This window comes from Pararge aegeria, chromosome 13 (assembly GCF_905163445.1).
Source record: "Pararge aegeria chromosome 13, ilParAegt1.1, whole genome shotgun sequence".
NCBI lineage: Eukaryota > Metazoa > Arthropoda > Insecta > Lepidoptera > Nymphalidae > Pararge > Pararge aegeria.
This window is the reverse complement of record NC_053192.1, coordinates 16,593,447-16,609,709: the sequence shown is the minus strand read 5'-3', so window position 1 is coordinate 16,609,709 and position 16,263 is coordinate 16,593,447. Positions and strand designations below refer to the sequence as shown.

General features: G+C 38.4%; 1 protein-coding gene across 1 annotated transcript in view; it reads right to left on the bottom strand.

Moving 5' to 3' along the window:
* Positions 1 to 16,263, bottom strand: part of LOC120628616 (trifunctional purine biosynthetic protein adenosine-3) — a 40,841-nt gene that overhangs the window by 3,461 nt on the left and 21,117 nt on the right. Inside the window, exons 8-22 of the mRNA XM_039897078.1 lie at positions 13,331 to 13,547; positions 12,345 to 12,543; positions 11,893 to 12,100; positions 10,916 to 11,163; positions 10,255 to 10,404; positions 9,609 to 9,774; positions 9,223 to 9,307; positions 8,287 to 8,533; positions 7,377 to 7,492; positions 5,416 to 5,551; positions 4,177 to 4,355; positions 3,505 to 3,615; positions 2,807 to 2,950; positions 1,220 to 1,381; positions 542 to 675 (exon numbers count right to left, since the gene is read on the bottom strand). Coding sequence (XP_039753012.1) covers positions 542 to 675; positions 1,220 to 1,381; positions 2,807 to 2,950; positions 3,505 to 3,615; positions 4,177 to 4,355; positions 5,416 to 5,551; positions 7,377 to 7,492; positions 8,287 to 8,533; positions 9,223 to 9,307; positions 9,609 to 9,774; positions 10,255 to 10,404; positions 10,916 to 11,163; positions 11,893 to 12,100; positions 12,345 to 12,543; positions 13,331 to 13,547 — 2,502 coding nt within the window. The remainder of the gene's footprint in view (positions 1 to 541; positions 676 to 1,219; positions 1,382 to 2,806; positions 2,951 to 3,504; positions 3,616 to 4,176; positions 4,356 to 5,415; positions 5,552 to 7,376; positions 7,493 to 8,286; positions 8,534 to 9,222; positions 9,308 to 9,608; positions 9,775 to 10,254; positions 10,405 to 10,915; positions 11,164 to 11,892; positions 12,101 to 12,344; positions 12,544 to 13,330; positions 13,548 to 16,263) is intronic.

Sequence of the window (16,263 nt, the reverse complement as noted above, 5' to 3'; positions counted from 1 at the left end):
CCCGCGACTTCGTCGGTTTTTGATTTTGTTTTTCGATGTGGCATTTAATTTAGTTATAGATCTAAAAAAATTTAAAGTATTCAGTATCGCTAAGCCTTAAATGAGACGTTTGCCGCTGTCCGCTGAGAAGTTCTGTCCTCTATCTCCAACCATAGTTTGGGCAAAATTAAACACATTATAAACTCTATAGTACAAAAATAATTAATTAAATCCGTTATAATTTGTCGGAGTTATGGTGTAAAATCGTCAAACACTCATCCCCTCTCCCAAAGGAACCGAGCTTAATGTCGGGATAAAAAGTATCCTATATAACTTCTAACATTTCCAACCGGCAGGTATCTTTGCATCGTTCGAATCCATGTAGGACTGGAGTGTATCGATAATGGTGTCGTATTTATATCAAAATACCCACCGATTCCATGTCATGAACATTGGTTAGTAATCAAATGTTTAATTATTTACCCACTTTATAAAATTACTGTAACACAAGTGATATTTAAAAGCTTAGATAAAATGAAATGTAATATAAATCGGCACTCACTTCCGCACAAACTCAGCGGAGAGGATTCTCATGTAGCCCGCGAGACACACGACGTCAATCTTATGCGCCTCTAAGGCTGAGGATATCGCGCTGTCAAACTCCTCTCTTGTGGCGTAGTCCTTATGACTGTATACCTGGAAACAAATTCAAAATATCAATTCAAATTTCAAAAACCTGCGAAAGATTTTATTGTTAAATCAAGAATTGAATCATAAATCCTGGCGCAGCGGTGAGCAATATGGGAGGTCCCAGGTTCAATCACGGGCCAGTTGAGAATTTGTAGTCTCTGAATTCTGTCACTGCAGCACAGTCGCGACTGTCTGCATGCCGAGATCGAGGCGCGTAGGCATTTCCCGAAGGAAAGTTATTGTGTATCTCTATAAAAAGTATCCTACAATGATTATCAGCTACCACTATACCAAATTTTATTTAAATCCGTTCAGTAGTTTTCAAGTGATGCCCGGACATACAGAAAGACAAAAATTCAATAAAAATCTGTTTTGTACTCAGTATCGATTGTAAAGCAACCCCTGTTCGAAATTTTCAAAATATATTAAATGTACAGAAATCTTCCAGTTACAGTTTTATTATAATTATAGATACAATTCGTTTTTAACACAGTTTCTAAAATAATGTAAAATATTTGAGCGGAGGAACTGTATGTTCATTTAAACTTACCAACGTTGGTATCCCAGCTTTTTCCGCCCTCTTCAAAGCGAAAGCGTCTTTCTTGTTACTGATCACAAGGGTTATTTCCGCGCACATACACTGCGACGAGTCGCGAGTCGTATCTATTAGTGCTTGTAGATTGCTTCCGCTACCAGATGCTAGAACTGCTACCTGTAGAATAAGACATGGTGAGGTTTAACTTTAGTTCATACTTCCATACAAATATTGAATGTGTTATTAAAATTTATTTATTTATTTATATATGGACACATTTAACAAATGTTTTATAATGTTGTACACTCCACTTAAAGTCTAACTCAGCATGCATAACACAAAAGATACTCTTTGTTTTACAAACATTTTGGATTAAAATCAAACAATATAATGTAGACATAACTGAGTATTTAGGTTGTTTAAATTGTCTTTATTACTAATTTACATTACTATGAAATCTCTTCGAAAGATGCTATAAACACTTTTATAAAAAAAAAAAAAAAAAAACTAATGGCTGGCTATGGATGGCTAAACAGTTTACGTATGCCTGGTATTCTTACATTAGGCGTTACTTATTAAGACATTACCTTGTTCGTTTTTTTTTTTAATTCCTTTACAAGTTAGCACTTGACTGCAATCTTACCTGGTGGTAAGTGATGATGCAGTGTAACATGATATCGACCATACTCCCTGTATGGTAGTCATACCCCTAATCGGTTTCTACGCGACATCGCACCGGAACACTAAATCGCTTAGCGGCACGTCTTTGTCGGTCGTTATTACTGATCACGGGCATATTTGATAGGCGGTTCTTACTTAGACATTGCCTTGTTCGTGTTTAGTGAAAACGGGCTTAAAGTACCGGCCACTAAAGGAGATAAGATCCCGTCATCGAACTGCGAGGCACCGAAGAATCTTGAATCGTTACGTTGTTGAAATACCATCAACACGTACGAAGCGTTTGTCTTCTTCCTGTCTGATCCGCAACGCAAAGACGGAGAATGCTCTCCCATTTTCCGTCTTCCCCGATACCTATAATCTGGGTACCTCCAAATCAAGAGTGAATAGGCGTCTTCTAGGCAAGCTCGCCCCATCAGTTTGCAGTCAAGCACTTGCACACATTTATAAAAAAAAAAAAAACTAAAAAAAAAGTTTGTGTACTAATGTACACACTTTTAAAGCTATACTTCTTTGGCGAAACAGGATAAAAATCATCAAATCTTAAATTTTATCTTTCGCCGTATGTTTGTAGAAAAAACGACACTAACAAGTTTTATTATAACGCATTATTTAGTTAAACATGACAAAAAAGAATTCTACATAATTAAATTTGGAATACTAAGACTCATTATCGGACATCTAAGTTTCACTCAGCGTTTAAATTTGAGATTTTTGTACAATTGAATCTATTAAATCACCAGAATGAGCACGCAGACTTTGACAATTGAAAGTGTACACTGTCAAACCTTATAGCTAACTTCAGGATGTCGGTTTTTTGTGACGCGTGACGGCGCATCGTAAAAATTTACTCTCATCATTTGTTCCTAAAGCGCCAAAGGAAGTATAGCTTCAAAAAATTTAGTGATCGTGTTAAATGCGTACCCGTTTCATTGCGAGCAACGGCATGCGACGCGTGAAGTCGACGGCGGACGCGAAGTTGTCCACGACAACGCGCGCGCCACCCGCCGGCCGCGCCTGCACCGAGCCGATCACCATCGCGCCGTGCGAGCGCGTTATGTTCATCACCTGCGGGCGCACACTGCCTATGTTACATTATATCCCCGTGCCAAGGATATTTTTGAGAGATTCCGTTGAGAAGCCATTGGTGACGGTCGCGATGTTATATAGCTTTAATTAAATATAAAAATAAAATAAATATACTACGACAATACACACATCGCCATCTAGCCCCAAAGTAAGCGTAGCTTGTGTTATGGTTACTAACATGAGTGATGAATATTTTTATGAATAATATACATAAATATGTACTTATAATAAACAGATAAACACCCAGTCACTGAAAAACATTTATGTTCATCACACAAACATTTTCCAGCTGTGGGAATCGAACCCACGGCCTTGGACTCAGAAAGCAGGGTCGATGCCCAATGCGCCAGGCGGCCGTCAGTGAATTTAATTGATAGTACCAATCAAGTTCAAACAAACTTTCCTATACAGACATTAACATAAATTATATGCCTTTTGCATATAATAAGTAGATATAATAAAAAAATATATAACATTTTTAGTATATATATGTCTATGATTAGAGTTTCATTAATACCATTTAAATTTCTTACCTCAGCTTGGTTCTCCGGCGATACAATGAGCACCATGCCGATACCGCAGTTGAAGGTCCGCAACATTTCATCGTCCTTAACGGCGCCCGCGTCTGCGATCCACGCGAATACCTGCGATGCGAATACAAACAATATGATAAATCGGCCAAGTACTAACTGTCGTACACTGCCCTCTATTATTGGACAGGTTTGGACTAATGTCAAATAGTGAAAATATTTTGTTATTCAAATAGGCAGGCACATAGACGGCACTTTTTGATGCGTTATAAAAACCAAACTTATTTATACCTTTAAGTTTAGTTTATTTATAAAAGCGTGGTTTTTTAGTTATTTGAAACTATTATTTTTATTTCAATCACCCTTTCAACGTCAAATTCGTTAATGTTAGAGAAATTGGATAAAAATAATGATTGGAAATTAAAATTAACATAATTCCTACCTTATCGACTACAGATAAAAATTTAAGAAAATCATATTTTGCAAATAAAAAGATTGAATAATCTTATCAAATTAGTGTATTGTCATCGGTCATCGATATATCTGCAAATTTCAAAAAGGGTCAAAATCAATTCCGAAAGGAGTCGGTTTCAAACAAACAGGTGAAGCTAATAAAAAGCATGTAAAAAACGGTTTTCATAGAGTCTGCTCTGCGTGTACTATGAGTATACGTACGGGATGCACGTTCCACCAGTGCGCGTTAAGGCGGGCGCGCACGCTCTCGGGAATGACACGCGGGATGTTCTCCAGCAGCCCTCCGCCGGTGATGTGTGCGACCGCCTTAACAACGTCCCTCTGCAACGCGGGCAGGACGCTCTTAACGTAAATGCGCGTCGGCTTTATTAGTTCCTCGCCTGTAAAGAAGATTATAGAATGAGTCTCTATGTATGAATTGAGTTTCTGATGTAGATCAAATTCAAATTCAAAATTCATTTATTTCAAGTAGGCCTAATTTAAAAGCACTTTTGAAACGTCAAGTCAGTCTGTTTGTAGTGACTACCGGTTCGGAAGACAGATTCCACTGAGAAGAGCCGGCAAGAAACTAAGCAGATTGCTCTTTTCCAACACCATTTTATAGTTTAACAATCTTTAGATTTTTTGTTTTGTGAGAGATGGGAGCGGAGTAGTCTGCTTCCAACCAGCCTTGTCGTATAGGAATTCACCGGTTCGGAAGACAGATTCCACTGAGAAGAGCCGGCAAGAAACTAAGCAGATTGCTCTTTTCCAACACCATTTTATAGTTTAACAATCTTTAGATTTTTTGTTTTGTGAGAGATGGGAGCGGAGTAGTCTGCTTCCAACCAGCCTTGTCGTATAGGAATTCATCAATCGTGTAGTAACCACGATATGTTAAATGTGTTTTAATATATTGTTTAAACTTAGGTAAAGGTAGATCTAATATCGATCGTAGATAATAAGGATCGAGAAGGGGACTCCACTGTCAGTCTGTCCTGTCTGTCTGGGAGCTATGTTGATCTTCCTCCGAGCAGATGTTCGTGCTCGGGGATCGAGGTTAAACCTTCATCATCCAGTTAAGTAATGTGAACACCGCCGCACTGTCACAAGGCTGTATCTCAAGAAGACAGTTAAAATTTGTTTGATAGTTTTTCAGTTTTTCGCGCCCAGACAGACAAACGCAGCGAGGGACTTTGTTTTATAATATGTAAATCAACTAATATACCCAATAATAACTATAATAATATATACCCTAAAACCATCTGCATGAGTCACTCTATTCATTAGTGAAAACCGTACGAAAATCCATTCGGTAGTTATTCAATTTTTCGTGCCGAGACAGATAGGCCTGTTGACCTTGACCTGGTATAAGACCAAAACACCGCTGCGCTAAGAAAGCCTACAAGCGAAACTAGAAAAATAGGGAATCCTTTCTAACAATTCCGTCAAATGTCTCACCGAGAGTGAGTCCTTCGTAACTGAAAGGCGCCTTGTCGTGTAGAGTGAGGCCTGCCTTCTTCATCAGGCTGTGTATGAGACTGAAACCGTTGCTGTGGACGCCGTTGGACGGCAGCCCGATGATTATGTCGCCAACCTGTACCAAAGTAAATATTGATAGTTAAAAAAAACTAAAATAAATAATAGTTTAAAAAAAACTAAAACACACATTTTTTATAGAAAACCGAATCGTCCCCTCTCCCAAAAGAACTGAGCTTAATTTAAAGATAAAAAACATTCTATATTACTTTTTATACCTTCAGGAATTTCAGGATGATCGGTATAGTAGTTTTTGCGTGAAAGCGTAACAAACAAACTTACATTCACATTTATAATATTAGTAGAGATTAGAGAAGTCGGCTAAAGATGATGGTTGGAAATTAAAATAAACATGATTAAACTACCTTAAGGACTATAGATGAAAGTTATATGAATTAACTAAAATCTTATCTAGCAAATTAAAAAATGGAATCATCATATTAACCCGTTAATTAGGGGTCTCCTCCCACAATGAGAAGAGGTTAAGGCCGTAGTCCACCACGCTGACTCAGCGCGGATTGGTGGAAAAATTTAATAATTTCATCAAATTAGTCTATTGTCATCGGTCCTCGATACATCTACAAAGTTTGAACGAAATCAGACCGTTTGAAGAAGGTCAAAATCAAGTCCAAAGAAGTCAGTTACAAACATACAAACAAACATACGTTAAAAAGCGTGTAAAAAGGTTTATCGAGTGTATCGGGGAATCTACAAGTAGCAATCACCTTGCCGAACGAATTATGTAGGCCATTCAAAATGTAAATTCTGCATACAATGAAAATTAAGCTAAATTTCCTATCCTCCGCGGAAAGCAAGATAATCTGTATGGTGTAATTTATAATGTCTTCAATCTTTATACTCCGCATCAAACAGTACGTCGGCAATGTACGTGTGTAAAGGCTACAAACGTTTCGCTCCGACACCGGAGCATCCTCAGATGTTGACTTCACAATGAATAATTGTTAAGCCAACATTGTAAAGTCAAAAATATAAAACGTGTGAAAACCGAAATAATACTTCGGAGGCTATAGAGGTACATTATTTACTGTCTCTGAGATTCGTCTGTGAAACCGAAACGCTAATGGTTTTTGAAAGTAATCAGATACAGCAAGCATCAAATGCGAAAGTAAAAGCAATTGACTGTCACTTTATTAGGCACGCGTTGCATAGCGTAGGTACAATGCGCAGTCTTCTATCTTTAAAAGGGTTGTCATAAGTAAACACTTAGAATGTTTCGAATTAGTTTGTATGGAAAAATATGTATGCTTCTTTTGATTTAATATTTTTACAAGGTGATTCCTTATGAATGCACTTTTCACCTTTATAATTTTTTTCCATTATGAAGACTTTCTTGGGAAAATAGTGCAGCGGTTTCCCCATGCCTTTTACACCCGACATTTAAGGAGTTATTTAGAATCAATCCCAAGGCCGCTGGAGCCTCTTCACCCAGTTGTCCGGATGGGTGTAAGGATATACCGCCATTGTTCGGTCGCCAGAGCCTCGTCCGTTATCTAGCAGGGTAAACCGCGAGGAAGTGAGGTTGAGGTCGACTAGCTGTTGTTGTCATATTCCCCTTTAACCGCCCAACCACAACAACCGTTAGGGAAGAGTGGCTAAGGATTGTAAAGCGAGACGCGACACCCATTTATCGACCACGACCAGTCTGTTAAGGCTGTAACGACTAAAAAGAAGTCCCTTCCACAGTATATCTTAATTCCGTTACACGCTCAATTTTCATAACTTTCGCATTAATAATATTAGTCTACTTCTTGCGGTGCGTCTTCGAATTGCGAAGGTTGGCAGTCAGCTTCGTAAATTCTTGTCTATCTTAGTAAATAATAATATTAGTAAGGATTTAATTTAATGAAGTTTTAAATAGTTACCGTGATGTCATTGATCTTGGGCAGGATGTGCGTCCTTTCGACGACGCCCAGTGCGAACCCGGCGATGTCGTACACGCCCGCCTCGTACATGCCCGGCATCTCCGCGGTCTCCCCGCCTGCGCACAACACAGCATCATTCTCAACTTGTCAGTCAAAAATATCTTTATTCAAGTAGGCCCATAGGTGGCACTTTTGATGCGTACATAAGAATTACACGGTAGTGATGGCGATAACCACATTCGTAAACTTAAAACTATAGCTACGAAGGTTCCAAACGCGTCCTGGTCTAAGAAGAGGCCCACAACAAACTTAGCCGGGTATTTTTTTTTTGTTATCACCATCTCACAATGTCATTTAAAAATATTAGAAGAGCAACCTGGTTAGAGCAATAATTCACACCCAAGCTTTTTTACGTAGTCCTTTATACTATAATAGGACTTTTCTATAAGCTTACGTTTAGTACAAACTTTGAACTTTTTAAGAGACATCTCCAAGATGTTAATGGGTAGTTTATTGTAGAATTGTATTTTTTAGATCGCAAAAGTGACAATCAAATGCTTGCTGTAATGTAAACTATAGGCAGCCGATTGGCACAGTGGACAGCGAGCCTGCTTTCTGAGTTCAACGCCGTGGGTTCTATTCCCACAACTGGACAGTGTTTGTGTGATGGATATGAATGTTTTTCAGTTTCTGGGTGTTTATCTGTATTTGTTAGCATAATGTTCCGGTTACTAATGTACCCACTACGCTAGTATTATGTCAGTACCTATTGAGTTGAGGGAAGTCCTGTTATTAAATCAGAATTGAGTTGAGAAAACAAAAAAAAAACTTATTAAAGAAAGTAAACTTCACAATGATAATGTTACTTGGTTTCCACTGAAACAAAGTATAAATGTATAAGATATCTCACCTATAAGAGCAGCCGAAGACTGCTTGCATCCTTCAGCCACGCCCGCCACCACGTTCTTTGCCACATTGACGTCCAGGGATCCGCAAGCGAAGTAGTCCAGGAAGGTCAGAGGCGCGGCGCCGTTGCAAAGTATGTCGTTAACGCACATCGCGACCAGATCGATCCCGATTGTGTCGTGTTTGTTGATGCGTTGAGCGATTTTGAGTTTTGTGCCCACTCCGTCTGCAGCTAGCACCAACACCGGGTCCTGTGGAATGAGTGAATGAATACACTTTTATTGTAAACCACATAAAAATACAGGAACAATTATAAAAAAACTAGTTTACACGAAGTAGCGATTTCTTCCAGGCAACAGATGATGATGAGACAGGGAATGATGGTATTAAATCGACAATATTTTGGAAATGGCAAGGGGGAGGCACATAGCTAGAATAACAGATGGGCTATGGATTCCTTAAGGTGCTGGAGACCCAGTAGCGAAAAAACACCGATCAACCCCTAAGGTGTCTGTTATTTATCCGAGCCTACACCGTACTGAGCCTTGTGACTTTTGGCCTTTATATCTTCTCGGACATACCGTCAAGTTAATTTTAGGTACTAGCTTCATAATACATTAAATTGTGCCTATTTTAATATTCAGTCTTAACAGAAACTACACAATCACATTTTGGTCCTTCGAGCCAGATCTTAACCAGCAACCAATGACGACGAGTCCCTGGATTGCGGGAACTTCCTGCAAAAACCTATGCCCAGCAGTGGACGTCAATAAAAGATGATAATGTTTAATCATATATACATCCATATAACGAACTCAATAAAGATTTAAATATCTGCTTTATGATTAAATATCTAGCTAAAATCAAAATTACTACATAGCTACTGCTGTTTGATTAAAAAGACAAAACAGATAAACTTTAATAAAGGTAAAGTAAATACCTTATATTCTTGCTCAATAGCTTTCAGTTGGAAGCAGCCGCCAAATCCGCCTAGACCACCCAGGACTCCCGAGCGAGATGTTGACCTGCAATATTGCATAATTTATTTAGTAACTACCATAACTAAACAAGAAAAACGCTGCAATAAATAAATATTTAAGAGATGTGTTCTAGCATTAAAGTACCAGGGAATAATAAAATTACAGGCACAAAGCCTCTTAACATCTGCTCCAATTTGCAGAACATGTCCCTCGGATACCCTGCGAAGTGTTGTTTTGTTAACAGGCGATGCGATTCCACTTCACTTAGATGGGCCTTTCTGGTTGGTCCGGCAAATATTACTTTAAAAATAATAATAAAAAAATGAAGTGCTCAAGTAAAACTCACCTTGCCAAAGGTTTGATGAGAGAGACCAGTGAATCTCCAGCCTCAATGTCTACACCACTGTCTTTGTAGGACAGAGATTTCTTGGTGATCCCTTCGTTCGAAGTGTAAGGTGCTACTAATGGGGCCATTGCTTCTTTGAAGTTTTCAACTACCACTTGATGTCCTCCTTTAAAAAATATTAAATTCTTTTCTTGTTGTTCATAGAAGAGAGGAAATATTTTTTTTTAAGGTTGTATAAATACAAAATAAGAAACCGCATTATTTCCTATACAAACAATTTACATTTCTGGTTTTCTAAATATAGTTTCCCGAACATTTATGATCTAACCACTAGTCATTGGCCAGTTTGGGTAAAGCTTTCTGGCTTTGGCAGAAGAGATAAAGAAAAATGCTGTCAGTTGTCAAAAAATGCCAGCGAAAAAAGTTTTACACTCCCAAATCAGGAGCCTATTTTTATGAGTGTGAAAATGGTAAGACAGATTTTTATTGTTTTTGTTTTATTTCTCAAAAAAATCTTTGGAAAAACGAGATCGATAGTTGAACATTGTAACCACTAGATAAACGAGACTAAATTTTTATTTAAAAATCCATTCAATAAATCTACCCTTTCCATATCTCGATAATTTATTTCCATAATTTAACTTACCCTCCTTTCCTATAACTTCAACTTTCCCGACGATGGCGATGGTATCTTCCACCATAGACAGCAGTTCGTTTAAACATACAGGGTCAACTATGACCACCATACCTACGCCGCAGTTGAATGTCCGAAGCATTTCGAAGTCAGATACGCGACCTTGAAATAAATGATTCACCATCAATACTTTACCCATAGATAAAGAAACTTTCTTAGGTGCTATATGAATTAAGTTAGCGAAATTGTATTAAAATTTCAATGGGATCAATTACAATCAGATATAAATACTCTAAACAATAAAAATAAAATATCGACATCGATTAATAAGTTGATGAAGTCATGGTCAAAAATCATTGATAGTTTTAAACCTCTCCGTTTTTGGAGTTGGAAAAAGTTATGTAAAATTGCAACAGTAATATAATAATCAAAGTAGGAGAGCATTAGATTAAATATAGGCCAACATATAGGAGATATTAAACTTAACTTTTCTCTCTCACGAAAACTACGTTAAATTGAAATGGATTTTATAATCTTGTCGGGATATTTGTACATTAAAACCAATACTACAGATAAACCGTTTTTAAATCTTTATAACCACGTCCGCACTTGCCAAGTAAATGTTAAACGAACCCAATTTTTATGTTTTATTACATTTAGATATTAGACTCACCTTTAGCTTGAAGCCATCCGAAAATAGGCTTTATGCTAAACTTGGTAGCGTCCAATTTGACTTTGATTTTAGGCGGTAATATCCTGGGTATGTTTTCCAAGAGACCACCTCCAGTGATATGTGCCAGGCCTTTGATGAGGCCTTTCTTTACAGCTGGCAGTAAGGCCTTCACGTAGATCCCGGTCGGTTCGAGAAATTCTTCGCCGAAGGTCCTGTTTGTTTTGCTGAATGGAGCTCTTTGGTGAAAGCTGTAAATACAATTATTCTGTTAGAACTTTAATGCGTTGTTTACGCGTTCCTATCTTTATTAATATCGATATACCTAACGGGACCAGAAAATCGAATAACCCTAGTTTAGGGATCATCCATAAATCAAAAAGAGCCTGAAAGAGGTGGAAATTGGCAAGAAAACACTAAACATCACGAGGTCTCTCCCCTCGTGATGTTTAGTGTTTTCGTGCCTAAATTCTTAGTTGCAGCGACGAAAAGTTTACTTTTGGAAATATTTCCGGAAGGTACACAGATAAAAGCTTTTTGACTGGTTTTAAATCAATCATTTGACTTTCCTTTCCAATTGACCTTCGAAGTCCTTAAAGTACCGAGGAGATGTAATCTTTGTGTGTTCTACGCAACGACGTAGAAACAACCTTCGTCCCCACAATTTGGGCGACTGGTACCAAATTCTATTATCAATCATTTATGTTTAGTGCTGCAAATGTTCATTGGAGATATTTTTTTTAAATATAATATAAACCTTACTAGCAGTAGCCCGCATTCTTCTTCTGTAAAAATGTAAAAAAAAACTGTCTTTGCCACGAAGACAGTTTTTTACAAATCCCGTGGGAACCGTTTAATATCATTGGATAAAAAGTAGCCTATATTACTCTGCGTCCTTTCAACTAACTCTATGCCGAAAATCAAGCTGATCAATTGCTTAGGGCTACAAGGAAGCACAAACAGTAAGAATGTGAACTCACCTATGCCCAGTTTCAGCCATAATTTTCTGTACAAGACTGTACCCGTTGCTATGCACGCCAGTGGACGGTAAAGCGAGTACCACGTCACCACCGCGTATCTCCTTGCTCCGCGGCAGCTGTTTGAGGTTGTCCACCACACCTACCGCGAAGCCGGCGAGGTCGTATTTGCCAATGTCGTACATCGATGGCATTTCCGCTGTTTCACCACCTTATGGTATAAACCGGCATATTATAATGGATTCGGCTGCTAAACTTGTCAATGATACCTTCGAAGCAAGGTTTTGATCGTCTGCCATACAGTCCATGCATGCCACGAGATAATGACCCGTTGCCCGTATTTTTTCTATAGAGATAGACCCGTTGATAGGTAGGCATAATTTAATCGCGGTGCGCACGCTAGTCCAGCTGTCCTAAAATCGGCGACATCACACTCAAACTTATTCTACACTTACCCAACAGAGCACAGCCAGATAGTGTACAAGCATCTGCGATCCCCTTAACAATAGTAGCAGACACTGTAAGCTGTAATCGTCCGCAAGCCATATAGTCCAGGAACGCAAACGGTTCAGCTCCAGCGCACAATATGTCGTTAACGCACATCGCCACTAGATCTTGGCCTATGGTGTCGTACTTTTGCATTATTTCTGCTATCTGAAAAAAAGATTTATATTTAAAATTAATCTCAGAATGTACTCCATTCATACTATCCATACTTATATTATAAATTCAAATTGTGACAGAGCTCGTTCGAAGAAGAACTACCGCCATGTATAATTCTGCCGCAAAGCAGCATTGTTGCAATGCTGTGTTCCGGTCTGACGGGCGTGGTTGCCGGTGTAATCACAGGCACATGAGGCTAAATACCTACGACCCAGTTTGATGGACACAGAGAAGCATGTTACAGGACTGATTCCTTGCATGCTCTGTTACCTATGTTCGGTATAGCCGTTAAACCGGTCCTGGAAAAGTATAGAACATAGATTCTTCGAGATGAGCATCATCAAGGCACGGGTCTCCTCGCACAATGAGCAGGGTTTAGGCCATAGTCCACTACGCTGGATTGTTGGAATATAAACGCCTTTAAGAACAATATGGAGAACTCTCAGACATGCAGGTTTCCTCACGATGTTTTCCTTCACCTTTGTAAATAATATTTTAATTACTTAAATCGCACTTAACTTAGAAAAGTAAGAAGTCCTAAGCACTGGGCTATCATGGAGATGATAGCCCAGTTAGGTTAGGTTAGGTTAGGTTAGTTAGGTTGTTCTAGCAGAACAAGACCTTGAAGGTTGGTGAAATGATGAAATATAGAGGGACATGAAAGTTTTGGGAGTTCGGAGTTGGAAGGAAGCTGCTTCTGACCGCCTCTGGTAAGAAAATTGAACCCACCCAGGGCTGTAGAGTTCCTACGATTATGCAACCATACACAATAACTCACTTTGACTTTAGTCCCAACGCCATCAGTCCCCTGCACGAGCACGGGGTCTTTAAGCCTGGAGTCCATAGCCGACAGCTGGAATAGTCCGCTGTAGCAGCCCAGCCGCCCCAACACGCCCCTCCTGTGTGTGCCCGTCGCTAGCGGCTCGATCAAACGAATCAAGTTAGCAGCGGCATCTATGTCAACTCCGCTTTCAAGGTAAGATAGACCGTTGATCCTGTAAAGATATTTCTTGGCTTATATTGGTTTCATATAAAATCGTAGCCTATAACGGTCCACTGCTGGACGAGGACGAGGACCGGAAGTATGTCACAAAAAGCTCTACTACTATAATGGAATAAGAAAAACGTAGGCAGTATCAAATTCAAAATTTCTTTATTCATGTAGGCCTATCACAGACACTTATGAAGCGTTCATACATATTTGTTTACATAATTGTAAGGGGATGGTGATAACTTCGTTCGCCAACTTAAACCTACAGCTACGAGGGTTCCAAACGCGCCCTGGTCTAAGAAGAGCCCACAACAAACTTAGCCGGGTAATTTTTTTTTTTGTTATCTCATCTTCCACTAAATTTATATTAAGCTATGAGGCTAGAGCAATTCACTTCCCAAGCTTTTTTATCGTTTGAGTAATCCTTAATATTATAATAGGATTTTTCAGTAAACTTACGTTTTATATAAACTTTCAACTTATTGAGAGACATCTCAAAGATTTCATTCGGTAATTTGTTATAAAATAATATACAATTGCCCTTGAATGAATTTGCAATTTTGTGTAGCCTAGTAAAATGCACAACGAGATTATTTTTGCTTCTAATATTTATACTGTTACAGTGCATTTTCTTTTTAAAATTTTATATATTTTTATGGACATAAATAAAATTTTCATATACGAGTATGTACTGACTATGCACCGTCATTATTTTAACTTCTTTAAATTTATCCCTTAATGACTATCTTGGGCCCATTTTATATATCGCACGAACAGCCCTTTTCCCCCATATTAAATTGTATTCCCCCATAATAAAATGCCATATAGGACATAATGCTGCCAAAATAACTAAAATACACAAGCCTAGTAGTTTCTATGTTTGTCACATGACGAATCTTTTTTATCGCGTATGCTGCAGAACTAAGTATGTTATCGTGTAGTTGGAGAAGTTACGAAAGACATTGATCGATGGTTGGGCCTATCCGGACATATTATGAGAATTGTGTCAGTGCCAGAGGTGCCAACACGTGACGACCCCTGCCCTGTAACGTCGTAAAATGTACGTCAGTGATAAAAGATATGGTTGCCGTATTCCATACATTTTGTACGACGCTATCCGTAGTTACTCGACATGGTCGTTTACGTTCGTCGGTCACACTCTAAATTGAGAGTATGAAGGTGTTAAGGTGGACTAAAGGTTTCTTCGAAAATTTGCCCATAAGCACCAAACGGGTCAGTAATCGCAGAGTATGGTAGTAGTAGCACAGAGAACGCTGTCGCCTGTTCTCCGTTATATTACGTTGTCGTACGACACCCGCGGGAAGAGGAGGGTCTGTGTGATAACTGCCATAACTACAATCTTTGCTTATAATGAATGAATGAATGAATGTATGAATACACTTTTATTGTACACCAAAGAAAAAAAGTAGTTACAGAGATATAAATACATAGCAAGAGAGTACAATTTAAATAAAATAAATATAACTATAATATATATATATAAACTACTATCAATCATATACAACATATATAAATATATATATAACATAAATACCTATATAAATATATAACATATAACATACTCAATTCATATGAAATACATAAATAATTAAATTTATACACTTATAATGATCTGCTTCAGCGATGACATTGTTCGGCTGATAGAGAAAAATAATGATCCTTCCACTAGTTTCTTAGTTATAATATACAAGCCAAAAAATGTTTTCTTGTGTTGTTCTTTGTCTGTTCTTCTTTTAAGTAGCACCTAGTTCATGAGCTAATGAGTGACAAAGGCTCAATGCGTTTACTGGTTTGTCCTACTTATACACTGCAAACGAGCAAGTTTTACAGACGTTGATGAACATCTGCAGCACTAGAAAAGCCATCAATGTGTTGCCGCTCTAAAGCCATACTCTTATCCGACCCTTCAAAGACCAAAAATGTTTGCGGGAACGCAACAAGTCGGAGATTGTTTCTCAATTTCGCAGAAATCATCTGGTGATGAAGTTTCATATACATGGGTATACCCAGGGGAAGCAGAAAAGGGCAGCCGCCCCCTCCCTGTAAATCTCGCAGAGAATGTATAAACTCTCTTAAAAAATATATGGCGGCCAAGATACAGACAAAAATGAAAAAAAAAAAAGGTTTGGTATTCCAGTATCGATTATAGAGGGTTCTCTAAACAATTTTCAAAAAAATGTTGCGACCGATCTGACGTAAAAATCTTACTTGCCCCCCCTAGACCTGAAGCTGGGTACGCCCTTGTCTATATTCAGTGTATTTTGAAATTGATAATATATTTTCGGTAGTCTAACTCAAAGACCTACCTGTCAGTAGAATAAGGTGATTTTGGTGACCTGACCCAGCGTAAAATTTTAATAAAATAAAATAAAAGTCCCATTAATCTGGTATACTCGTTATAGTCAAATGCTATAAATTTAACAGATTAACCTAACTCCGACGTTACATCTGTTAATTGTAAAAAGTTAATCCAAGGGTCTTATTAATAAACATGGCATAACGTCGGTGTGAACGGGCTGTCAGCTGAAGTGTGTCAAAATACTGAATACACTGTTATGCAGTAGTAGTTTTTTGTTTGTAGTAGTAGATCTTTTTGTGTCACAGCAAGTCCGGGGAAGTCCGGGGAAGGGGCCATGCTTACAACTGCCGCCAAACGGCATTGTTGCAATGCTGTGATCACAAAGGCGTGGTTGTCTGTG